The sequence below is a fragment of the Zonotrichia leucophrys genome, chromosome 1, assembly GCF_028769735.1.
Source record: "Zonotrichia leucophrys gambelii isolate GWCS_2022_RI chromosome 1, RI_Zleu_2.0, whole genome shotgun sequence".
NCBI lineage: Eukaryota > Metazoa > Chordata > Aves > Passeriformes > Passerellidae > Zonotrichia > Zonotrichia leucophrys.
In genome coordinates, this window is record NC_088169.1 from 17,035,719 (window position 1) to 17,062,550 (window position 26,832).

The window sequence follows — 26,832 nt, forward strand, 5'->3', positions numbered from 1 at the left end:
AGGTTTCAGGGTATAAACCCGTCTGGTTCTTTTAGCACACCAAGTTAAGTTTTGGTGGTCTGCAGAGCCCCCTATTTTTTTGATTCAGGGCTGGGGATCAGCAGATCCAGAAGATGACCTGCCCAGAACGCCCCATGAGTGTTCTCATGCTCCCCCCCTGCAGGCACTGGAATCTCTCTGGGGGTTTTTATTCAGGGAGTGGTGGTCTAAGAATCAAAGAATTAATTAGGTTGCAAAAGACAAACTTTGAGAGCATCTAAACCAACCTATAGACCTGACATCATGTTATCAACTATAGCACTAAGTCATATTAAGTTGTGTTGTAAAACACTACCAGTGATGGTGACTCCTCTATCTTCCTGGGCAACCCATTCCAGTGTCCCAAATACAGTGACACAGTGTAAGAATATTGGATGTGGGTAGTTATGGGACCTGATCTGCTCATGGCTTGGGACAGCAAAGTGGCCTATGACAGCCTGCAGGATCAAAGAAAGTACAGTTCAGCAGCACTATGCAAGGCAAAAGGAAAAGCAATCCTTGCAGGTTCAACCCAGAAGTTTTAAAGAAAGTGAAGGAGATGTGTGGAAAATTCTGTTTAGGAAATGAATAAAAATCAGGGAAGGGGGTGGACTGAGGTGGAACAAAACTCTGGTGATAGTAAATGTTTTTCTTGCTTTACTCTGGCATACGTGCATACGTCTGTGTAGGGGGGTCAGACACGTCAGAGGGCCCGTGTGCCCATGGTGCAGTTCTGGAGTGCAGTTGTGTGAGTAAATGTGTGAGCACTAATGAAAGTAAAACTGGATGGCTCAGGAAGTGGAGAGGTGGCCCAGAGTCAGGAGTGTATTTAAAGGTGGGACCATGGGGCACATTGCTGCTGAGGACCAGGGGAATCCTGGCCAGGTGCTGGAGAGACCATAGAGCTAGAGTGGGGTCTCAAGGGGTGAGGGGGGTATGTGTCTGAGGGTGAAATTGAAGTGGGGGAGCTTGAGTGCCCTGGACAACACTGGTCCAGGAGTCTTCTGAATCACCTGCAGCTTTGTGCTGTTTTTCCAGCAGAACAAGAGCCTGTGAGCACGCTCTGTGAAGCAAGAAGGCTTTGTCCATAGGCTTCACTTGATCAGTCTGCCTGCACTAGACATCAGTCACAAAATTCCCTTTGTTGCCTTGGTCTGCAGTTCTTACCCACAGATTTTCTTATTTATTTTCTGATGGTGGTGGCATCTTTGGTGCAACTGGACCTTTATTCACTTCAGCTTTTGGCTGGCTTTCCATGCGTAAAACCTCTTGCCTCTTGTGCAGAGGGACCTTGGGAAATGAGGTGGGGGAAAAAGGGCATTGCTTGCTATCCCAAACATGGACTACCCTCCCTTGCTCCATTCTTTACAGCTGCTACCATCTTGGTGGGAAGTTGATAGATCCCCTTGATCTTGAATTATTTCTGGTGGCTGCTGTTGTCTCAGGGCAGTCAGACCTGGGTTCTACAAGTCTATCCCCCTTTCTGATTCTTTAATACTCCTTAATATTTTTTTAATTTGTAACATTTTTAATTAAGAATTACAGCTGTTTCCTTTGCATGGTGCAAGAGACACTATTTTGAAGTGTGTAATTCTTATCAAAGATCTGTCTCCAAACTATTCATCACTTCCTGTAACACTGTCTTCTGAGGAGTCACTCTGCAGAAGTGAAATGCAGTTTTGCAATACTGACTGGAAAGGTCTTTCATCTTCACGCTCTAATCAGTGTTTAAAATGCAAAGACATATGGGTATTCTGGTTCTGTAGTAATGTGCATCATGCTCAATTTTTTTCTCTTTTATGAAAATAATAGCTTTTTAGTGTAATTTTCACATGTAGATTTTCTGCAAATATAGACTGATGCAGCTCCATGTCAGGCAAATAAAGTTTGTCTCTAGACAAGCACATTATCCTGATGTAGGGTAGAGTCTTCTGTTTCCTTGGTTTGAGCTAAACCATCACATGGATAATTCCTAGAAATAGTTACAGAAGAATTTTAGAGTTTTCAGTGGAATTTTATTGTATTGACATTCTTTAGACCAGCTGTATCCTGCTTTATGCTTCTGCTTGCTGAGTGCTAAACAAAACAAGCATTTTGTTTAGCACTCCACACTATTATCTATTACTCAACCAAAGTTCGTTGCATTCACACTGTGGAGAGGCAGTACTGTTTCCTGAATCGAGAATTTCAGACAATATTACTATAGATAATAAATAAAGCAGATCTTTAATGGAAGCTTCCAGGTGCCCCCATGGCTATGGGCACAGGTGGAATCAGATTTGTTGTGGTTCCTTTTGTTGTATCAAAGGCTAGTTCCATTGTCATCCCTCTCTCCCCATTGGTTTAATCCCTAAATTGTACCCTCCCTTCCATCTGTCACTCACAGTATCTCATCCCTTTGTTCCAGACCATTCCCTGCCTGTCAAGGCAGCTCTGCCCCTTTTTCCAGAACATTCCCCGCCACTCTCCACCTGGACCAATCCCCAGCAGAGACTTTCCTCCTCCTCCCCCTATCCTGGTTGGTTTCTGCCCCTTAGTTCCGTCTCTAGTGCCACCTTATTGGATGTCAGTTTGTGTCCACCCCCTATCCTGCTGTAGTTTAAAACCCTGTTCACAGAGGAACGGGGCTGTCAGTGTCCTGGGTCCTCCAAGATGGATTAACTGATCGTAACTTCAGAAGTAGAGAGTTTTCTCTATCTTTAAGCAGTCACTGCCCTGCTGCTGAGGAACACTGGTTCTCCTATAGAGTACTGCTGGCTCTAAGGTTCTGCTTTTGGATTTACTCTCATCAAGACAGTTCCCCACACTCGCTGCTCTGCCAGAGAGAATCGAGTTAGCATGGGTTTCAGTGTGCAGTGGCACAAATTTGTACAATTTTTATAATGTCAGTTAATTTGTATATTTAACAAATATCGTCAAGTTAGAAGAGCAGTTAGTTTGGTTGTTTTCCTCCAGGTTCTGCCCACTTGGAGCGCTCCCCTGAATTTTTAGCCCTTCATTTTATTATGCCTGCAATATGTGGTAAAAAACAGTGTCCTTGCTGGACTAAAAACACAAAAAAGAATCCTAAGTTTAGTAGAAGGGTTAGCTTACTGTTCTAAGAAGGGAAAAGGGTAGTAAAGAGTACTAGAAGCTACAATTGTGTATTGTATACTAGTCTACAAAGTTACAAGTATATGAGAAATGTACAGAAAGCAAAAATGTTTAGGCATCAGTACTGTCACACTTTTGGATGTTTGTGTATTTCATCAGGGACGTTTTAAGTTGCGTTTACTTGTAAATTAATTTGAAGACAGTCTGGACACAAACCTGAAATATTTTAAGATAGGCACAGAGTCTTGAAAGTTTCTCATCTTCAGGTTTGAGCATCTTGGCCGCAAAACCATGGAGTTCTTGTGGAATTTCAGCTTGTGTGTGCTTAAAATAGTGCAGAATCAGAAGTGCTTGACGTGTTCTGTTATCAGAATGATAGTGCCTTCATATTTTCCTGATCTGCAGTAGAATGGCTGATTCTGTCTTTGTATGTTCCTGATCTACAGGAGAATCCTTTATCATATTCCAGAAGTTGTCAGTCACACTGTGTAGACACTGACCAAAGATTCTTGGAGAAGGAAGACTGAAGCGGATCACACAAATTGCATCTGTAATTCCCAAAGACTACAGGCAGTCATCTGTTAAAACTAACATAACGGGAGTGCCAGAATTGCCTTTATTTTTTGTTCTCTACAGAAACAGAGGAACTTTGTTATGTTAGGTTAACATGTTGTCTGGGTGTAAGGAAGCAGTCCCTGAAAAGAATTATTTGGGAAGATGTCCTTAGAAGCTGTACAGGCTAAATTGGGTACCAAGAAACAGCTTAAGAATTGAAGTAGCAGAGGGGGAGAGATAGAGGATACTTCAGCTGGTAGGGCATCTGACTGCTGCTGAGTAAACCTTTAATGAGTACCAAAAGGAGGTACTTCCTAAAAGGAGAACATGTAGAGGATGAGCATTAAATACTACTAATAGTATAATAGTCCTGTGCCAGCCTTTTAAATATGTGAATCAACTTGACTACTTAGGCATCGAATACTATATCCTTAGAGATTTTTAGAATGTCCTACGTATCTAAAAGTAGTTTTCTAGTTGATATGAGAGTCCGTTACTGCAACACTCCTTCGGAATACTCCTGGAAGTCCCAGTGGCTCATGTCACCTACCCTCTCCTCTCCCCTACCCTGACTGGTCCCAAACAAATGATGTATCCCCCTTACTCATCCCCTGAAATCTCTCCATTGGACAACTGTTTGTTACCACCCCGAGTTGAATCAGTTTAAAAACCTGTGCACAGAGGTGCTCGGGGCTCTTCCTTCCTATACCCTTCACCTGGAATAAACCCTTTCCCATGGAACCTCAACACAGAGAGCCTCCTCCTTTCTCCTCTGCCTTGTCCCTGTTGTAGCTTATATCTGGCACTGTACAGCAAGTGGCTCTAAAGGCTCTGCCTGTGGTAAATCGCCATCCAAGGCAGTTCCCCACACGTGGTGCAGTGCTGGAGTTTCAAGAGCCAGCCTGGGCTCTGGTGAGCTGCGTCAGAAGAGGAGTAGCCCAAAGAAGCCTTCAAGCGAATGTTAGGAGGCCCCAGGGAAGAGGGTGGGAGATGATGGGCACTTGGTAGACAGGTCCCAAGAAGTGCTTGTATTGTGGAAAGGTGGGACATTTCAAAAGAGAATATCCAGAATTACAGAGGGCAGTTAAAACCTTTCAGATGATGGAATCAGGAAATGATGCACAGGATTAGGGCTGTCAGGGGCTCTATTTTTTGGGATCCAGCTACCTTGAAGAGGCCTTGATAAATTTAAAATTAGGAACTCAAGAAGAAGAGTATGTATTCAGGAGAGAGTGTAAGTCCCTGACTACCCAGCCAGTGGGAAAGGGGATAGGATCATGCTTGGCCATGAAAGGGTATAAAAAGGTTTCCTTTTAAACTAGGTGTCTGTGTTTACCTCACGGAGGAGAGAAAAAACTCTGTTGAATCAGTGATATCAAGAAATAGTTCTTTTGGTTTGAATACTGTCCTCTTTCAGTTCTATGGAAAAGTGAGCTGCTTCTCACAGAGATGTCTCTCCACATCAGTTAGATTTGTTAGTGGAAATTCTTTCATTCCTATGCACAGTCTTCCCCCTCAAAAAGAAATCCAGTGTGGGAAATAATTTCTTAAAACAAGGACATAAAAAGACCTCAAAGCCAGTGGATCAGGAAAACCTAAGCAAAGGAAGGCAGACATGGCTGAGGCTAAGTTCCACCTGGCTGTCCCCAGGTGAGGTTCCAGTGACTCTCGCTTCTAGCAGTCTACTCTGCCGAGCACATGCACATGGCAAATACCCATGAACATGTACCAATGTAACCACATATACTACCACATTTAGTGTCAGAATGGTGGTCCATAGTCCAGGGCAAAATCTTCTCATTTGCAGTTCCAAGCAGTATTGCAGCAAACACAGTTCAACAAATGCACAGGAGTGGTCTTCTCCAGGGGTGCCTTAAGTAAATTCCAAAGTCCCACTCTTCACACCTCAAGAGGTACCTTGTTTTAACTACTTCTGCTACCACAAAGGAGTGATGTCTCCAAGGGGTACCTTACTTTAATTTAATTTCTATGTTCAGTGGAGGGAGTGAGGCTTACTGTCATTTTGATTTTAGAGTCCTCCAGTCTACTTGAATATTTCTCTTGCAGTTCCTTTAGCAACAGTTTCTCTGTGTGCTTCGCTGCAGTAAGCAGAGCCCAAAGGTTGTCGGCCTTGGTCCTGAGATGATAATTTCCAATCCTAACTGTATCAACTTGGATTCTCAGGTTTTCTCCTTGAGTGTTGTTGGCGAGTTGCCTAATCCAGTCTCACCCCATCCCCCATCTATGTGGGAAGAGGCTTCTGGTTTCCATCTTGGGCATTCTCCAGTGCATTCTTGTCTCTGCCTTGGTCTGTCAAGGGGGTCATGCACTCAGGCTTACATCACATCTCTCTGTAGTCACTTTTTCGGGTGTCTTAATTTGGCCATTCCAGCACTGATTTTGCTAGCCTGTGTGGGGACATCATCCATTAGCCTTTTCATTATTTCCTTCTGATGACCCTGGCACTATAGCACATGTCTTGTGAGGGAGTGGTCCTGTCCTCCCTGGTTTGAATGGGTGGAATCCTAGGTGCACAGTCTTGGGCTAATGTGGGTGTGTGTCACCCCATGAGTCTTGGGCTTGCTGGCTAGCAACTTGTCTGCTCTGATTGATTGGTGGTACCCACCACCAGAGAGTAATGATTACTGAGAGAGCAAGAATATTTTGAAACAGACTACAGTGGGATCCACAATTGTGGATTCCTTCTTCCTTTCATTCTCTCCTAAAAAGGTCAATCCATGGGCTGTTCAGAAATATTTAAATCATTGCTGCGACAGGCTGATTAACCTATCATAAGATTTAAATAATTGCTGCCATAAATAAAACTTTTTGCTTGATTTTTTGGCATTGTTTCACCATAATTTAGTTCAAGGGTATCCCAAATGTACCTCTGAGTAGACAGTCCATGACTGCCCTCTAGGATACAACATTTTGTGGCTATCCCAGACCAGGTAGCCCAGGATTGCCCTCTTGGGGCCTGAGACCTTACGTATATAAAAAAAACACTGGTTATATTTTGTGTCGTTTAATGTTTAGTCTTTCCTTCACTGAGCATGAAGAAATGGGCAGATGGAAAACCAGCTTGTGTCTGCCCCTATGGGCTAAGCTTTTTGAGCAGATCTTGCTTACCTGTGTTTTTGGGATGGGAAAGGCACACAAGAGCACAGGAAATTATTTGCATAATCATTAACTATGTGACCATTTGGTTAAATGTTATGCCAGCTGAGTCACACTTGGAGACTGCTCTAAGGGTACCACATCATTGGAGCAGTCCTCATAGTGCTGCAAACTATCATTGCAGATAGCCCTGTGGCAGTATTCCCCAAAGTTCCTCTGTTGCCATGCTTTCTGTAGCACCAGACCTGCACATCCCAGCCTTCTTTTCCATATGCATTTCTTAAGCACCATGTACGGTGTTTCAAGGCTACTTACAAGATGACAGCTGAAACCAGAGTTTCCTGATGTGCATTTTCATATCCATTTTCAAAGAGACCTGTGAGGGGCTGTTGTTTTAAACACGAAGCTTCCATGTCCTGACATCTCAATCTCCTGATAATTGAACCATTTAAAAATGAACTAGTGTTTGCTCTTCAGAGTTTGTATTCATAATCTGTGGCCTCCCTTTTTTCCCAAGGATTGCTTTATCTGATAAGATCCTGCTCCTGGATTCTTGATATCTTGAGTCTGAAGTGTTGCAATTTGTTTCCTTTCCCAGCTGAAGATAAAGTAGTGGTCTCTCCACCATTTTTCATCCCAGCTATTTTTGTCTTTGCTTTTTCTTACCTGCAAAAGCCACGTGGCGAATTCAGCAGTTACTAGATTCTGGCAAAGTTGTACTGGTGGGCACTTAAAGTCAGTGGCGTTTTGGATAGACATTTTCCTTTACTCAATTTATGAAAAATCAGTAGAAGAGAAAGCAGAATTAAATAGGTTTGAAATGGTAATGTGCTGAATGTGACCTTGGGAAATAGCATACTTGTGGTCTGTAGATTAGACTTCACATCTCACTACAAGAAAGTAAAGAGAATATGTGATTTAATTGCAGTCACGTTTATTTGCAGTTTCTATACACACTTGCTAGGTAATCAAACTTTTCCAACACATTTTTTGAGAGGGGTTCACAATGAAACTGTCACTGTTTTTACTAAAAATAAATACAAGACTTAAAGTGTTGCACAGCTCTAAAATATACAAAGGCTTGGATTTAATGTAAACTTTGAAAACATTTTACAAAAGAAACCATATTTGCAACAATTTAAAAAGTTCATATTTACAAATATTACAAAAATACAAAATGGATGCAAGTCCATAAACCATTGTCTTTTCTGCCAGCATGAACTGGTGCTAGTACCAAAATAGTTACACTGTAACCTTCTTAAATTTTTTAAAATTCTTTTAAGTCATAACCTACAGTATTTCTCTATCTGCCACCATTGCAGCAAATGCACTCAATCACTGACCTTTGGCAAAAGCAAACATATGCTTTATTTGCTACAACTATCCCTCGCCCTCTATGCTGCCACAACAACAAAAACAGAAAAACAGAAAGGCAAAAAAAAAAAGAAAAAAAAAGGAAAAAACCAAAGAATAAAAGGGAAAGATGTTATTTTTCAGAACACAGCTGTATAACTTAAGAAATAATTTTCATAATTTAAGTGCAAGCAACAGAACAGTAGGTTGAAATGATGGTTCAGCAGTTTCCTGAGGCACGTACTGTACCCTGTCTCAAGAGGTGAGTGATGTTCCCTTCGCTCTGTGCCTGTCCTCGGTGCCTTAATGGCACACTTGGAATGCTACAGGTCTCCCTGCCATTCATCTTCCTCTGACTCTCAACATTTGTTCTCAACTCTTTTGTTCATAGAGAATTTAGAATCTGTTTGGGTTTCAGTCTGCTCAACATAAATTAGAAAATTAAGCAAAAGGAGACTGTACTCCAGTGGGATTGTTTTGTGTTTGTTCTGTGTGTGAAATATTGCCTCTTTATTCTGGTAAAAAAAACCCCTAGTGTATACATATGTATTTATTTAGGATGTCTGTGAAATTATTGATTGGTAATAAACAATGGTATCATCAAAGTCAATTCAGCTGTATTCTCTTTACTTTTTTGAATGACTATTTAACTCAGGACTATTAAACATTTTTTAAAAGTGCTTCTGGTAAAATTTTTGTGGAAAATGACTGAAGATGACAAACTAAGGATTTTCTGCCCATTATCTAAATTAGCTTTTCTCATATTCTCCAGAAGGTGGTTTGTTCTATGCTGAGCATTTCGTCCTAAAACATTCTCAATCATCCACTTCACTTGTATTCAGACTTATTTTCCTACCTAAGCTACTAATGTGATTAGGATTTTGTTTCCAAAACCTTTCTCCCATTACATTTTTAAAACTATTTTAGACAATTTTGCAGCCCTTCAACTGGTTGATCACCCCTCATCCCAACACAACTATCACATGCACAGTGACTCTACCTCATCAACTGAATGCAATCTGGTGACATAGGAGGACAGTAGGAAACTGAATAATACATGTCTTGTGGCAATCTCTAGACAAAATCAGATGTGGACCTTCTGGGAAATAAAATGTTGGGTATGTTAAACTGTTCTGATTTGCTTTGACTCCTTGAAATTGTAACAGTTTTAGATAGAACCTTCCTCTTTAAAACATGATCTACCTTCTTTTAATAACTCTCAGCTTTATACGTTACATAATTAAAAGAAAAAAAATACCAAAAATTCACACATTCCACCTCCAGTCCTTTACTTATGTTTAAAGCCAGCTTTTAGTTGATTCCTTTATACCTTTATACCAAAGAATGCTCTTTCTGCCATCCTACTTGATCTGTTCTACTGCATACTCCATTCCTCCTTCACTATTTTCTCTGCACTAACCTTTCCTCTTTTCCTAACATGTACTACAGCAACCAATGTCAACTGCATGAGTTTTGGCTAAAGAGGGCCTTGTCCTCTAAGTGGCACAGATGGGGCTACATCAGTGGAAATTGTGGTGGCCCAAAGGAGAATCAGGCCTGTTGGTTTTATTCTGTTTAAAAATTAAAAGTAAAGCATAAAGCAACTCATGGGTTCTTGTGGTTTTAAGATGAGAATATTCAAGTAACTTCAAGTAATTCAGCTTTTATCTCCCTGCCTTCATTTGTATCAAAGCAGCTACTTTGATTTATCTCCTTTCCCACCCCAACCCAGTCCCTCACCCTGTTCTGTGTTTCTGGTAAACCCAGACAAGATCCCTACTGTACGTGGCTGGCACAATGAACTGGAGCTTTCCCCTCCTCAGCTCAGCAATGAATATAAATAATGCATACACATACCTATTTCCCAGCTACGTTTTCACAGTGTCATTTTTGTAAATATTTAGGTAGCATGAATCTCATCAGCACAAAGAGAAAGCTTCACTGAAAACTCATTGCAGATATTTACTGATAAATTGAAAGCGCTTCTTGCATGCTTATAATTTATTTGTTTCCTTTATGAACCAGAAACTAATTGTGTTTAAGATTATAGGTACCAGGTTATGACTGTGTTATGTATCCCAATAGTCTAATAGGAATATGAAAGTTAAGTACTGTTTCCTCTCACATCTATCCTCTCTGAAGCAATCCCTGCAAGAATAAAGGCCCAGGGGAGGCTGTGGGGTGGGACCCTTGGGGGCTTAGCATCAGACCCAGCTTTGTTCTGTCAGAAACACACTCATCTTCCCCACGGTAACCCTCCCAGCTCTGCTTTCCAGTTAGCTTCTTTAGAACTGCCTTAGAAAGACAAATGGTTTCTTTAATCCCCTCACAGTCAGCCTTTCAATTTCCATAACTAAGTTGGAAAATTCCTGCTTTCCACTGCTCAATGCCATCTTTCAGGCCTGTCACACTGAAAGTGGTTATTGGTGGCCATGTTTCATGTTTGATATGAAAATGGTATTCACAGAATACAGTTATTACAATTGAATTAATTTGTCTTCTATAAACAAAGCTGTTATGCAGTAAATCATTTGCCATGTCCACTTTTTGATAATTCTATTTACAAATTTTTATCAAAAATATGATATTTACATATGTTTGTTATTTTTTTCTAAAGTTTGTTTCAGCTCATTTTACTGTAGAAAAATACCAATTCTCAAGAGCATTTTCTTTTCTTTTTTTTTTTTTTTTTGTTTTCTCCCTAGGGAAGCACTACAGTGAGGGATTTGTTTCTAGATGGGCAGCTTCTGGGAAAAAAACCCACCCAAAGTCACCTTTAACTCCATGGAAAGTGAATAGTCTTGAAATCTACAGTGGAAATGGAAATGAGAGTGGGATAAACCAAATGAAGCCAAAAGAAAACAGAACAGGCATAGCATTTCTTCATCCTTTTAGAAAATGTAGTGTAATAAATAGCTACAGCTGTAGTCCTTTTGTTTCCCCAGCATCTTCCAAACGCAAACACACCGAAACATTGATATTGCCCTGTGATTGTTCTCTTTTTCTTCTTTTTGTTCCTTTTTTGTTGTGATTCCTACAGCATTGGCCTCTTACGTTGACATCCTTAAGAGCTTGAGTGGTGTTGGCAGCCCGGTCCTGGCACGCGCACAGCCTATGTAGAGCTTTGAGAAGAGCGATCGTCGTGGGGGCTGCCGTCCGAGTTCTCGGTGTCCCCCTCGGAGATGGCCTGCATGGGGGTGTTGTAGAGCCGGCAGCGCACGCTGTACCGGCTGCTGCTGGCTGCCGGCGGGGCCCGCGACCGCCCCACCCGCGACGACGCCGACATGGGGAAGTTCTTGGAGGAGAATCCTTCCGTGTTGACCCTGGGGGAGCAGGGGGAGAGCGGCGATAATGCATCAGGGCTCGTTGTGGGAGGAGACTCTTCCGTGCTTTGAAGGGTGTCTGCTGTCAGCTCTCCGGGAGACTTCGGCAAAATAGGACTTTTCAGAATCTCTGTGGCAGACATCCTGTAGCTGGAATCAGATCGGCTGCCCTTTTTAAGGAGCAGTAGCTTAAACTCCTCATTGGATGTGTTGGACTTTTTGGCATTCCTGTATATGAGCCCAGGGGACCTCTGACTGCTGATGGGAGTGCCCACGTTGCTGGCTGGTGGCATGTTGCTGGTAGGCAGTGTGCTGCTGGTGGGAGGCTGGCTGCTGGTCCCAGATGAAGCTCTCAATCTGTTTCTTACGGAAAGGTCTCCAGAATCCTTTCTCCCAAGAACTTTCCTTTTTGATCTGTAAAAACACAAAGGAGAACACTTTCATACATTATTTTTGTACTATAATGCTTAGCGCTCTCCTGGAGTTTCCCAGATGCTTTTATATTTAGCCAGAGTTCTCTCAGGTCCTCTGTAAAATATTGGAGGCTATCAGTGTCTCACAGCACTGAGCTGTAGAGTTCCTCTCAACACTACCCAGCCTATTCCAAGACAGTGTATGCACAACCAAGTCTTTGTAAAGACAACAATACATCCAGAAATTTAGGCAATAATAGTATGCAGAATAATCTATTCAGTATCAGAAAATTTCAGTTTCAGTTGTGATCCCAAATTTCATCTGATTACAAAATACTCTAAAATTGAAGAGATACCTTTTCCTACCCTTCTCCCTGCAACAATTCTTTCATCAGACTAGAGCTGGTGGACTGGTAGGCAGAAGACAGAAACCACTGCAGGTAGTTTGCTTTGAAGATGTGTATGTTAGAGAGAACAGCCTGATGTTTTTATCTGTAAAGCATCCCACACATGCCATGAAGGTACTCAGACTGCACTCCAGGCCCTAATAAAACATGTTTTAAAGCTGCCTTTTAGAAAATGAAACTGAGTTAACTGAAGAACGTAGTTTGAGGACAAGACTTAAACATAGAATAACCATCCTGCAGCTATTGTTAGTGGACAGCTGTGCAGGGATGCATGTTACTGTTTCCCATTGCCACAAGGTTTGGTCACCTGTGAATGACTGCAAACAGATCCTCAGTAGTGCGGGGTTTGTTTGGAGACACGAAGGCATCCTCAGTGTCAGCCTGTGACTCCTCGCTCAGTGGAGACATGATGGACTCATCGCTTGGAGAAGACTCTTAAAAAGGAGAGAAGCCACGTTATGAGTCAGACTCCACTGCACTTTGCAAGAGCACTGCTGGAGGCACCAGCTCCGCTCATAACAGAGTGGGTGATACCACCATACAGCCTTTTCCCTCTAATCTAAACGTCATGTCTGTTCCATATTGGATATTCCCATAAAAGGAGCACTGAAACAAGATCTCCCATTTAGATAATAGCTGTGATAATCAAACTCTCTTGTACCCAGGGCCAATGCTCCTCACTTTTATCTTTTCAGCTGAAATGTAGCACAAGGGAGGAAATAAATACCACAAATGCAGTCTGAATACTTTGGAAAAGTTTAAATAGCTGTGAGCTGGCTAGCTGGCCAACTAACAGACAAAGCGAGGGGTGTCTATGCTTAAACCTACAGAGGGAAGCTGATGTGCCATTCTGCTTTGATTCCACTACCATCCCATCCAAAACCACCTGATTGGGTATGACACAGAAAGAATTCCCAACTGACCTTTCAGCGAAGGCTCGTCTGCGCCGCCCACCGTCTCGTCTGCCCTGCTGTCATCAGAGGCACTTTTGGTTGGGATACCTGATGTGATATCGTTTTCCTGCTTGCAACCCTCTTCACTGAGTGAATCTACTGCTGCCATCTCTGCTTCATAGTTGATATTCCCAGGCACATGGTGGCTTACATCAGGTTCGTGCTTAAACTGATAGGTGATGTCTGGTCCCTCAGCCTGAGCTGGGCTTCCATCCACAGGCCTAACTTCTGCCTTCCCCTCGCTGCCTGTGGAGAGCTCTTGCTGAGCCTGCACTTGCTGAAGATCGTGCACTGTTTCTGCTCCCTGGACAGGTTTCTTTGTTTCATCATCACTTGTGGGGACAGCTGAGCCCTTCTGAAAGCCATCCATGGGGATGGCACATGTCTGATTCGGAGAGCTTTCTGGTAAGTGTTCAGCGGCCAGGTGTGTTTGGTCATTCCCAGGTTTGATTTCAACCAGACCCATGCTTGCTGAAGTTACAGCTTCTCTCTCACAGCTGTTCTGCCCACCAAAAGAGGAGCTTTTCTCTAAAGGTGGTTTTCCAGGGCCTGCTTCTGCTGGGGAAGTGTCAATGTACAGCATTATGGCCTCATCTGTAGAGTATTGGCGTGATACTGGTTTCTTAGCTAAGAGTGGCCTCATTTTGCCTGGAGAGACCTCAGTTGCCATCAAGGTGGTCTCCTGTATGCAGAGCAGGTCTGGGGTACTGCCTTTATGTTTCGCTCCTTCAGGCTTGTTGACTGCCCGGAGGTGGACAGACTTGAGAACGGAGGGTGTGATGGCAAGGGCAGAGGGAGGGCCGGGCTGCAGGGCGTCCCCGACCGCGCTCTGCTTGCTGTGGCTAAAGGTATGCAGCTGGTGCCTGTGAGCCAAGGGCTTGCTCAAGACATTGTGAAGAGCACTTAGGTCAAGGTGAGTAGGAGGTATAATTGGAAGTTCGAGGTCTTTGCTCACTGAGGCGGTGCCATCTTTTGAGAGTGGCTGCTGCAGCGATGACTTCCTCTCTGGAACTTTCGGCTTCCTCTTGCTCCCCCCTGGAGACAATGGTCCTGAAAAGAAAGCTGTTGGAAAAGAAGAGGTGGGCGTCTCTGACTGGCTGGAGTACCCACTGGAGGGTGAGGCTAACCCCGCCAACTTCTCCGGGGAGGCCAGCTTAAACTCATTATCAACAGAGGGGAGGGATGGGGTTGTAGCTCGTGACCCAGACTGAGATGTCTGGGATTCAGAGCTCTCTGGTGACTTGATGCACTCTATGACTGTAGTACCCGTAGCAGTGCTTGAATTGGACAAGGACCTGTAAGGATCGCTGGATTTCAAGTCATTCAGAAGCCAGAGGTCTGCATAGTGAGGTTGTTCAGCACCTTCATCTTTAAAGGAGGGGATACTGGCGGTGTCAAATGGAGTGTCCTTTAACCCGCCATCATCCTGGTTTGGCCAGGGAAGCTCCTGCTTGGCTGGCAGGTTGGGGCCTTCCACTCGGGAAGGTGTGTTTGAAAACTCAAGGGGCAGCTTCATCTCCCTGGCAGTGTGAGAGACATGCTGCCCACCACCGATCTTTGGTTCTATCTTGTCAGGAAGGTCGGTGCTGCCCTCTGATTTCCTCAAAGACGAGCTGCGTTTTGGTGGGGCTGGCTTTGCCTTTGGTTTCTTCAGTGAGATGCACTGCCGTGCCTGCCTCCTGTGGCTCACACACTCCTGCCAGGCATAGTCAGCTAGGCTGGAAGTCACGCTCCCAGTCTGGCCACTCTCAGAGCCTGGGGCTGCATAGTTGCAAATATAGCTTTTATTACCCTTCAGACCGCAGTCAAAGTGCATGGAGGTATAGTATCCTTCAGTATCCACAGAAAAGTGTGAGCTAGTGTCTGCCTTGTCAGAGGGGGTCTTTTCAAGGAAGCTGTCATAGGTGGCCATGCTGGTAAAGCTGGGACATCCCAGGCTGTCTGCCTTCGGGCGCTCAGGGCTGAAATCCTGGCGACAGGAGGCGTCATGGTGGTGGTGCAGGTAGTTCCACTCACTGTCGCTTGTGTTGCTGTTGTTGGGATCATCCAGTAAATCTGCCACAGTGGATGTGAAGGAGCTTGCCCTGTGACCCCTGACCTTGTCTGCGTGGTCACCAAACTGCTCTGTGATGAAGACACTGGAGTCCTCGTTGGCATTGGGAGCGGTATTGAGTGACAGCTCGGAGTCACAGTGTGAAGAGCCTGTTAGTGGAGGAGAGGCAGCAGGAGGAATGGTTTCAGATGTCTGGGAGGGACATGTGGAGCTGCTCCCACTCCAGTTGCCACTGGAGGACTGGTGGTCATCTTTCTGGTCCATGTGGCTGCTGAGCAGGACTCCTGCTGTGGAGATGGAGTGAATTGGGCTCCCGAAGGTGTCTGAGTTGGATGAAATTTCACAGCTGCCCGAATCGACCATCCTTGACAGCCGCGATCTCCCCCTCTCGCTGATGCTGTGCTCGGGGCTATGCAGGTGCTGAGGACAAGTTAAACCAATGGGCTGGCACTCCTGTGAACTCTGCTTGCTCAAGATCTCCTTCCCCTTTTTCGGGATCCTCTCCTGACCAGCTAGGAAGTGCTCTGCTTCGTACCCTGCACTCTTGGTGGTGGCATCCTGATGGCCCTCGCTGGCCCGGGCGCCCTCGCGGGGGAGGCTCCGCGAGCGGATGCGGTTGCTCACAGCGGCAGCAAAGACTGCATCCCCGTTGTCTGCCAACACCAGGATGTTGCCAGTGGAGTGGGAGAGGGAGGCGACCACGCTTTGCCCCCGCTGGGCACGGATCCGTCGCCGGGAGGGAGCAGCTATCAGGATTTCTTCCGTCTGGCACTCTGAATCCCGGGTCCCCAACCTCCTGTTGCTGGAGCCAGGGAATTCTGGGTTTGTGTGCACAATCACATTGCGCTCTCTCGCCACTGGCGACTCGTCTGAATCTAGGACACATGGAAAGCTGGGTGAGTGGGAGAGAGCTCCACATTTCCTGGCATGAGACAACCCACAGAGCAACCCAAGAAGACATTATCTTTCTTCTGTATTCTTTATTTTTTAATCTTTATGAGCATTGGACCAAATTTAAGTTCTGTATAAAGAATTTATAAGGCAGATCTCCTGCCAGTGAGGTAGGGAAATTCTAGTCCTACAACATGACTTCTGCAATGCATTCTCAGTGTGAGAATGAGCTGAGCTTGCTGTGCTAAATATTACGACAAATACTAAGTTTTCAGTTCTTAAGATTATTTCAGCTACTTAAAATTTTCGGGAGTGGCTACTGGACAAAATACGCCATAAGCTTCTAAAAATAATTCTCTTTCTCCTTCCCGTCTGTTCAGTATTTCCATTATCTGCTTCTTTACTATCAAGAATATTTGCAAGACAAAAGGATCTTTCATTCATAGGTTCTCTGATTACTTCTTCCCTATCATAAACACATTTTTTCTGTTTCCAGTCGAGTTTCATGGCAACCAACTGAAACACCAGAGCCATCTTCAGGTGCAGATGAATATTAAGAAATAACAATTCTGTTTGTTTCGTTTTGAGTTAATAAGAATTCCACACTGAATTTGCCCTCAACAGAGTTGCTCCTAATTTACCCTGACAAAAAGTGAGGTAATTTGGTAGGTTTAAGGCAAATATTCTTGATGATAAAGAATAATAGGAAGGAATTGAGGAGTGTGATAAATAAAAGGAATGTTTAGCAAAGCTCCCGTAAAGTACCAGCCGCTGTATCTCTGGTGGATATTCAGCCACTCATCTAAGTTATCCAGCTGTTGTAACAACTCATCATCACTTTGTGGAGTAACATCTGTCAGTTCTTTACCTTAAACTCCCCTGATGCAAGAAAAAACTTTCACTTAATCTAGTTACTTTTTATGCACATAACTATGGGTTCATAACAGAAATAAAATGAAAAAGAAAAAAAGAACTGATTAACATTTACACAATAAGAGCTGAACACGTACATCTATATTACTCAGTAAGGCCCCCAGTCCTTCAAGGCCATATGGAGTAATATAGCTTTTCTTACTGTAGTAAATCAAAAGAACAAAACACATCATTCCTAAATTTTACAAATATTTACACTTTCAAGGTTTTGTTTCTTTGGAAGACTAGCTACCAGCTCATATCCCTGCAATTTAAGTTGGTTAGAAAGCTATCTATGGAAGATTTGTATTTATACTACACCTATTTCTTGTTGCACTCTTCTGGGGATGCCAGAGATGGTTTTCCTCCTCCTCAACTTTCGTCTCCGCTGTAGTACAGATTGTGAATGAACAAGAGAGCAGCGTATACTAGCCTCTCTGTCAAAACCAACTCCTGCAACCCATAAATAGGTCTCATTAGCCTTTAGAAATAGTAAACAAATTTTCATGGCTGGAACACAGTGGAGGCATGTGAGCTTGGATTAAGCCTGTGAATAAACATAAGGGAGCCCTTATGTAGCTCTTATGTAAATTATATCACAGTATATCACAGTTTTACGTCTAATTCCAGCTCCCCCTCAGCAGCCTGCTCTGCCAAAAATAACAGAAGGCATGAAAGGAAAAAGGAAAGAAAAAGGAAAGAAAATCAGGAAAGCAAATAGAGAGCTCTTGGTAGCAGGGCATCTTTCTTACAGCTATTTATCTATCTGTCATAGGGACAATGATAGTAACTTAACTGCAAAGCATTATCTGTTCACCTGTAGCCTGACTTATTTTAAGCAAATAAGCATAAGAAAACATTTTAAGGTTCTAATGCCATATTGCAGTAGTTGGGTGCTTCTTAGGAGACCAATATGCCAAGGGAGCTAACATTTCAAAAAGGAAGGAGACAGCTAAAATGGGGCCAAGTCACCATGCAAGTTTAGAGAGCATTCTCTGTGACAATGACACATGACTGAGAGTGACATTAACAGGGAGCTGCCATTTACTTGCATACATCAGGAAGTGGCCTGATTTTCCCACATGCCCAGCACAGGGTGGGAGTCTGCTCAGGTCATGCAATCAAGATCCTCACTTTAGACTTAGAAGTACAAGTTCTTGAGTACATTTATTTATGACCACCTTCATACAGAATAGGTGAGAATTCATTGTTTTCTTTACGTTTCCATGGCATTAGCAAATGGAAGTGTCTTTCAGTTTGATTTTATGCTGTGTAGTTAAAAGGAGGCTGACCAGAAGGCCAGTGCCCCTCTGCACTGGTTTTTTGCAGAGCTGTATGCTCACTCATGCTCTCTAAAGTTGACATGGGACAAGTTGGAAAAAATGTGCCAGGTCCATAAAAACACTAACATAAGGATTGCTGGTACAGTGGTTTGTAATCTTAAGAAGAACGAACAAACTAAAGCAAACAAAAGGAAAAAGAAATCCTGATAAGAAGCTCTAGTTTAATAGCGTATAATTATAGAAAACATAATTATACACAGACATACACATACATATTACATTACATAACAATGTAAAACATTAAAAAGTAACTTTCTTGTAAAAGTTCTTCTTGAAATCTACTACAGTGAAATAGAGGCTTCAGACAGATGTCCTGTAACCACCAATGCCCCTGGAATAAGCAGAGGAAGAACTTTCTTTAATATGGAACAAAAGTGCCGTAAACTCCAACAACAATCATTTTCAAAAAAGTGAACATTTCTCAGGGTTGGGAGAAGCTTAAAAAACAAAACCAGAGAACTAAAAGCAAACTCTTTGAAACAAAAAGTCAATCAGCATCATTGCTGGTTTTCCAGCAACTGTGAGTTAGCTGAACATGCTCTGTGTGCCAGATGCACGGGGGTCATCTCTGAGAGGAAAGTGGAAAAGGGTATTTCTTCCCCGTGATGCATACAAATTATTCCCATTAGTGCTAATGAGAATGATACACATAAACATCCAGAAGATTACATACCATTCTTGATCTGTAAAACTGATCAGTGGAAATTTGGTTCCAATGTATGGCAGGTGGAGTCTAGGCAAAAATGGCTATTACTGGAAAAGTTAACATTGGTCCCAGACCTAACTGTTCTCTGGCTGCACTAGGTGACAATAGCCCTGTTAGAAAGCCTGCTCTGGTAAGGGTTCTGTATTGAAACTAGAAGGAGCATCATTTTATCACCAGCTTTACCTTGTGGAAATACGCCACATTATCTTTGACTTTCTGTGGGGATTTCCAGAGGCAGTGCCCAGCCTACGACCTTGACCAGCTGGCCTGCAGCCCAGCAGGGTGTGTGCAGGCAGTCCTGGCAGCCCTCCTGTGCCTGGAGCACTGTCCTGGAGAAAGGGACACCCACCCCTGGCTGCCCCCTCTGCAGGGAGGCAGGGCTGGTGGCACTGTGAAGTGTCACCTCCTCTGCCAGGACAGAGGGGAGCTGGGAGCTTGTGACCATGATGCTGTAAGCCCAAAAGCCTTGGTTGTGAGCTGGGGCTGGACTGTGGGCATACAACTCTCCCCAGCACCATGGTGAATCCTGCAGCCTGTCTTGCAGGAAGGTTTGTGTACCACTGATAGACATGGGGAAGAACAATGGATGTGAGGGGCTGTGACCTCATCCCAACCCCCAGTTACTGGGAAAATAGAATTAAATACAAATATTTTTTCTGGAGAATGAAGGCTAACTTAAAGGCCCCTTCTTTTCTCCTGATTGTTTACATTGAAGTCTATAACTGTGAAAGTTAACCCACTTTATGCTCTTAAGTTAATCAAAACTTGGTACTTGAAAATATTATTGAGGAAAATTCAGATCAACTTTACATTTACCATAGCTCTCTGGAAGGAAAGAAAGAGAAAAAGAGAAAGAGAAAAACAGCCTGATTTTTGATTCTGAAAATAAGTAATCTATCACATTTAATAAGTGATACCTGCTGCTTCTATAAACAAGTTCTCCTTCAAATAAATCTAGTCAAACATATCCAAACATTATAGAAATGAAAGAAAATGCCATTACTATACCTTCAGTATAGCTGCATGTAAAGAGATCTCAGAGCGATGGTTTGCATGCTACACATTCATGCCTTGCATGTTTAAAGCACTGCAAATAGTAGCCTACATTCTCTAGTTTCTCTTCTCCTGCTACACATGATGATCATATGATTAATTTTGGTGGCTTTCTGCATTATTTCAGTCAGCTACATTCAAAAAGTTATTTGAGGTCTTTGTTAATACAGATTGTAGGTTATATACACAACAAAAGTACATTGTTTATACAGGGAACTAGGCTTATGTTACACCATATAACATGACTGAAAATATGGGCCAAATTAATCCTAGATGCAGCTTCAGTGACTCCAGCAGTCACGCATAAGGGATAAATTTAGCCCACTGTCTTTCAGAAACTAAATCTTCAAGCTAGGATCTCTGCCCCAAGACTGCACAATCCCATGACTTCAAATAAACAAAATAAGTACTTGACCTCCCTTGAACCATGCAATAAATACAAAAAGAAATAGAAGAGATTTGTACCAGTGACATTGATGGGGATAATGCAAGAAGAAATCACTTGGGCATCTTGTTTCATTTTCTCCTCTGGAGTTGGGAGAGGTAGTGCTTTGCTCCAATTGGTTTGTTTATCCAGTGTAGAAGGGATATTATGTATTGGATTTTTCGGCCTCTGCCCTAACATGACATCTGTATCTTCGTCCTCTGGTGGATGGGACTGCAAATGAATACATTCAAAATCAGTGTCTCCCACTCAGGCACGCAATGCTAATTTTGAAACAAAGCAGACACACAAATCAGAAATCAGTTACAGGGAAGCAGGAAGGAATCGTTCTAAGTCACACAGCACCAGCCATTCTCCAATGGAAACTTAACATCCTGCTAATAGGAGAAAAACACCTCAGCATACTGGAAGTAAGCACATTTACAGTGACATTTAGAGGCCACCTCCTCTGTCAGAAGGGGCACATCCTGCATTTGTGCATAGCCATGGCATGTCCTCAGTTACCACAAGCATTAGACATGTGGGCTCTCATCTGCAACTGGCCTCATACAACCATTCATTCAAGCATCAGAAGGTCCAAAGCTTTAAAGAAGACCCATCCATATTTCAGAATAACCATTTGCATTTCATTTGTACAAACACAGACCAAGAGCAGACCATAGTACAGCCACCCAGCAGTTGTGTGGTGGAAGTGGCAGGTGTTGACAGTGCTGGGACAGGGAGATAACAACCAAAGAAAAGAGTATCCACCACCAGGAGAAATTAAAAATTATTTAGAAACCATGCATATTTTTATAGCATATTACAAGAAGTAGTAGATGACGAAGATGAAGAAATAGAAAATTAAAGAGCATGAAAGAAACACAGACGGTTTGGTTTTTTTTGGAAGAAACAGCAAATCCCCCAGTACCCTGTCTTGCAAAGAGAAATAAAGCAAGTGCATTTTTGTATGGTGCTAGCTGCCAGCTTGGGTTGGGGGGAGATTCTCTTTGTTTGCAAAAAAAAAAAAAAGTTTCTGTTTTGTTTGGAAGGGATGGAGGGGAGAAAACTTACCTTTACCTTCTTCTGCCTAATTTCCCTCCCTTCTTCCATTAAGACATTCTTCTGTAAGCTGTGACAACTGTTTGGCCAGCTCAGGACATCTGTCTGCCTCTTATTTTTTAAAAATGAAGTGCAATCCCTTTCAGACACGCTTTCTCTTCAGTCTTGAATGCCCAGCTGCTTAACTACCAGCCTTCCCTCCTTCATGCCTGCTGTTTACACTTTATTTGCCAGTTTTAGTTTCGGTAGCAAACAGGGCAAAAATAAAATGCTGCTCTGCATTGCCATGGCAGAGCCCTGAGCAGGTGGGTGTTGAACACTGCAGGATCATGCCCTTTCTGCCATTGTACTTTGGCCATTCCTCCGCCCAGGCTCCTCACAAATCCTGAGGGAATTAACCATCTCAGGCTTGCCAAACAGCATTTACGTCCCGGCCCCAAAAGCATTAAAGACCTTAACTCTGCAGCTGCTGTTTAAACTGTCGGAGGCACTTACTTACCTGGTCAGTGTCACCTCCTGCAGCACCCCCAGGCCCAGGACAACACAGGTTTCCTCTTCCCCCGCCCGCAGAAAACCCTCTTTTCCCACGTAGGATTTCAGTCAAACATTGCAGCCTTCTTTCTGCCTGCAGCTTTTGTGCCGATTCCCGGCAGGCAGACGTGAATAGCTCATATAAACTTCAAGCACAAAAGACTTTGTTTCCTAGGTAACTCCCCCCCCCCCCGCCCTAAGTTTGATGCATGCATGCAAAAAACCCACCCTTGCACACACGCAGAGGCACATGGACACACACACACACACACACACACACACACACACACACACACACTCTGCATTTGTTGCCGAATTCATCCTTCCCTGGGTGACAAAGAAGTGCTGGACAAAGCAGGCAGAGTGACCCTGGCTGCCAGAACTCCTGCTCTCCAAGCTGTGGCATCACCAAATGGCCAGAGAATAAATACCTGCTGTTGGTGTGGCATTGTCCAAACCATTTCCTACCGTTTAGGAAAAAAAAGGGGCAGTTGCAAAACATGGCAAGGGAATTAAATGCAATTGCTAACGCTATTGAGTCTGTCTGAGTTCAGGCTTTTTAAAGGAGGTGATAGGGGGAGGCAGCTTTGTGGCCTTGAGCTCCTGGAACCTATCCAAGGTGTGAAGAATGACAGAACGGGGGAAAAAAAGTTATTATTGTGTCTTACTGACATGAGAAAAACAGAAATGGCCTCTTTTAGCACAGTAAAGTTAGCAAGTGAAAAGCAAGCAAGAGGAAGGGTTAGGATCTGGAAGGGAGAAGAGTGAGACAGGGCTGTTAATTGAGGATTGCTTGTTTTTCCAGTACCTTTCTACTCCAGGGGGTCATGTGGCAACACTCAATTGGGGAGGGCGAACGGGTGCTGTTAAACTATAAATGTGAAATGTGAAAAAAAATAAAATTAAAATTAAAAACATACACAAAACAATTCTTGTAAAAGCACATAAATTTTGTCTGGATAAATTAGCATCAGAACCAAAATGAGCAGAGATTTTCACTCTGTTTCCTATTGATGGGTTTATGTCCCACAACAGATTGGTTTGGATCCCTGTGAAGTCTGTACTGGTTTTGCTTACTTGAATTAGACAAAACTGCAGTGAAATTGGTTCAGCCTCCTTGTACAGACATGCTTGAATTGTCCCAAGAATGCCTTGTATTGATTGGGTAACTCAAACTGTGTTCTGCCTGGAGCTGAAGCAGTGGAAGATACATATCCAATTACATTATAAATTGAATTTTTTTCATAATGTAAGGGATTTTTTTTTCCATTTTTTTCTTAATTTTAAAACAAATGGATATAAATAATGATGCTGATGGTAATTTATCAAATACATTGATTGCTGTGTGTTTCTGATGATACCACTATTTCTCTAAGTTTGCATTCATTGTGGCAAGGTGACAACAACCAATTGGCTTTTGGTCCCTTTTTGTAACTTGAAAGGACAAATAGCAATGGCCACAACATCCTGGGTCTTGGTGAATCCCTACACCTCCAAAATCCTCTTCTATCAGAAACTCTGGTTTGTTTGTGGCAATGTCCAGTTTTCAAAATTAAGGAGTGAAGGACAACTGACTTCTTTTGAAATAGGAAACAAAAAAAAAAAGTTAAAACAGATCTGTTGACAACTCTGGAACATGTTTCTTGGTAGGGGTTATTATTTCTCCATGCATTAGTTAGACTAATAACGCCAGATAATTCTACCAGTGTTTTTCCTCCTAGTCATTTTCAATCATTATCAACACTACTGTGACAGATGAAGAAACCTGACCTTGAAAGACTTTGTATTATATGGTCTCCTCTCAAGACAAAAAGTTGTAGTGAGTCTCAAAAGGCGTAATCCTGCACCTTGTCCTACTCTCTTCCTAGATACGCAACATCTCCTGCTTTTCCCCAGTTCTGTGTGCCCATGGGAAGCCTCCAGATGAGCTGTCCATAAGGCTTACAGGAGACCAGAGTGGGGGAAATCAAAAGAGAGCTGTTCCCAGTGAACATTTACAGCAGCTTAGTTTTTGCCCAGGCCAGTGGAAAACCACTTCTCCCAAGCTGGAAAAAGTCCTTATCTCAGGAGCAGCCTCTCTGTTCATGCAGAGAGTGGGCTGTGAGATACTGAATACATCAACAATTTCAGTCTCCTTACTCCTTAGATACCCAAGGATGTTCCTCTGACCAAGTTTCCAGACACCTGCTGTAAGCAGACTGACTGCAGGTACCAGGATGTTGGAAATTCAGCTTCCTCATGGAATGTGCTAGAGGATCTGTGGGAGGGTCAGGACAGGGAGACTAATGCAGCTGAGGTGACAAGAGTTCAGGATTTGAAAATCTTTGCAATATCCCATGGCTTGTGATTGTCAGAGCACAAAGAGAAAAGGACAGGAGGGACCTCCTGCCCTGAGCTTCAAGCACAGGTACATGCAAAACCACCCAGGGGCAAACCTGTCCATGAGAGCAACAGCAGGACCTCAACTTTGCTCTCAGAGATAGCAGTGTGGGCTACAGTCAGACAAGCAAGGTATGGCTTGCTTGGTATGGTATCTGTCTGTCCCATCTGTCTGTCCATCAGTGCAGCACTTCCCTGCCTCACCATGTGCCACTCTGCCAGCTGCCTCTGAGAAAACACCTGGTCTGGTTCCACATACCTACAGCCGTCCTTTGATGTGCCAGAGGCTCAGGTCCCTGCTTAAGCATGGCAGGACAAACTTCCTAAGTAAATTCTTATCATTAGAGATAGGACAAAAAATGAAGGAGACCAGCAGAATTTCAGTTTCTGCTGTCACAGTTGTGCTCCTGAGGAAGGTGTTCCTACCAGTGCCTTGCCAAGGGGTCCTGAGGTCACTTAGTACCTGTTCCCATGTGGTGCCTGTCACGGGGCAGCTGAGGCATGCTGGCACAGAGCAGCAGCCTCAGCATTTCAACACCTCCATGCTGGGGGAGGGAGTGAGCTGCTGCTTTTCAAAAGTTCTTATTCACTCAGGAAACCAGAATATCTCTAAATGTCCTGAGTAAACACATAATTAAGCAAGAAATTATTATTATAAACCCAAGGCTGTTCTGGTCTGATGGGCAAATCTGAAGTTAGGCAGTTTTAAAAGTGAATTTCTTTTGTGTGGGTGTGCTTGGCAAACAGAAACAGTGATAATTATTCTGTTAAATACAAAACCAGAATACTTTTAAGTGTGCATTTTTCTTTAATGGGCTAAGATTGCTTTGAAACTAAACTGGTGCATAATTGCTTCAATAGGGATTTGTCACTGACATATGTGAGCATTTTTATTTCCTGAGCTATCCCATCAACCTCACTTGCAGAGGTGCTATTGTGCTCGTGAAACTGCCTTGCAGTAAAAATCTTGTTGCATATGCACGTGACCTGATTCCTCAGTGCTCTGTGTCACTTCAGTGTGAGAGTCTTTGGTTTCTGTGTGCTACAACAAAATACCCAGATGTCCAAGTCTGACTGGTCAACAGAGCTTCCCCTGTAGAGAAAGAGATAGTGGCTTTGCTGAGGAGCAATTCAGCTCACCTTCCTTCAGCACTTAACTTGGGCTGAGAGGAAGCACCCCTGAATACTCACACCCTGATTTTAGGAAGAGCATTACTAGCACATATGTAAGGCAGGACTCATCATTAACCATTTTAATTAATTAAAACCTTAAAATTTCATCAGGACAGCGACAAAGAAGCAAATCAGCAGTCGAAAAACTTGCCAGCCTGGCAAGTTATGAGTCCGCCCCATTTATTGTCCCAGAGCTGGGATCTGGAGAAAGAAATGAATGGGTCAATTGCAGGACAAAAATGCCACTTCTGCCCCTCTTCTCTTTTCCATCCCCCCAAGCTCTGAGACATACTGAGACATTGTTCAGCATTTTCAACATATAGGAAATACTGGTTCAAGAAGCATCATTTGTGTTACATCATGTACCTAGCCTGCCTTACCTATAGTAATTACCTTACAGGAGATTCTGGGATTTCAAAGTTCGTGCACAGGGCTTATGGAACACAATGCAGTGGTGATAGGGAAAACATAAACCCAAGAATAAATAAACAATTTTTCCTCAGTTAATTAAAGATGGAGAATGCTAAAGCCTCATCAAGAGCGTTTATCCTCAACATGTTTGTTGAATTTAGACATGGCTGCGCTGATTCCTTCCCCCTCAGCTGTGTTTGATGAGACAGGCAAGCTGTTATCTCACAAGAGATTTAGGAGGCAGAGTCACAGCCCCCAGCAGCACAGGGCTGGCACAGCCTGGTGAGGGCAGGAGGTGGCTGGTGCATGCTGCTGCACAGTGCTGTTCTCCAGATGATTATTTCTGACTCCTGCTGCCTAAAAGCTGCAGCTAACAAAAAGTATAAGGGATCAATATTATTTCTAACTTCAGGCTTCTGTTGCAGTGGGTGGGGGAAGTTTCCCTCCCAGGATAACCTTATGAATATAGTGGGTGGTATTCACCCAAGCAGAGCATCAGTATGTTGCTTCAGCATTTGCAAGCATTATATATTCTGTTGTCTCCAGCAAACAGAACATACATACAATTTGCTGTCACCGTGTGGAAGCACAGAAATAAGGTGTACAGCACATCCTGACATCTCATTTAAGAACAGTCATTCATGCACTGAAAAGGCAACATG

The 26,832-nt window shown here is 43.3% G+C and overlaps 1 protein-coding gene across 3 annotated transcripts in view; it reads right to left on the reverse strand.

The window, feature by feature from the left end:
- Window positions 1-7,706: 7,706 nt before the first annotated feature.
- NHS (NHS actin remodeling regulator) overlaps window positions 7,707-26,832 on the reverse strand; it is a 249,543-nt gene continuing 230,417 nt past the window's right edge. For 2 of the 3 annotated variants that reach the window (XM_064707885.1, XM_064707902.1), the window contains exons 4-9: window positions 23,016-23,078; window positions 20,656-20,848; window positions 17,410-17,541; window positions 13,203-16,160; window positions 12,587-12,713; window positions 7,707-11,873 (exon numbers count right to left, since the gene is read on the reverse strand). In XM_064707885.1, coding sequence (XP_064563955.1) covers window positions 11,249-11,873; window positions 12,587-12,713; window positions 13,203-16,160; window positions 17,410-17,541; window positions 20,656-20,848; window positions 23,016-23,078 — 4,098 coding nt within the window. In that variant the 3' untranslated portion in view covers window positions 7,707-11,248. The remainder of the gene's footprint in view (window positions 11,874-12,586; window positions 12,714-13,202; window positions 16,161-17,409; window positions 17,542-20,655; window positions 20,849-23,015; window positions 23,079-26,832) is intronic. The other variant, XM_064707893.1, reaches the window with a different exon arrangement.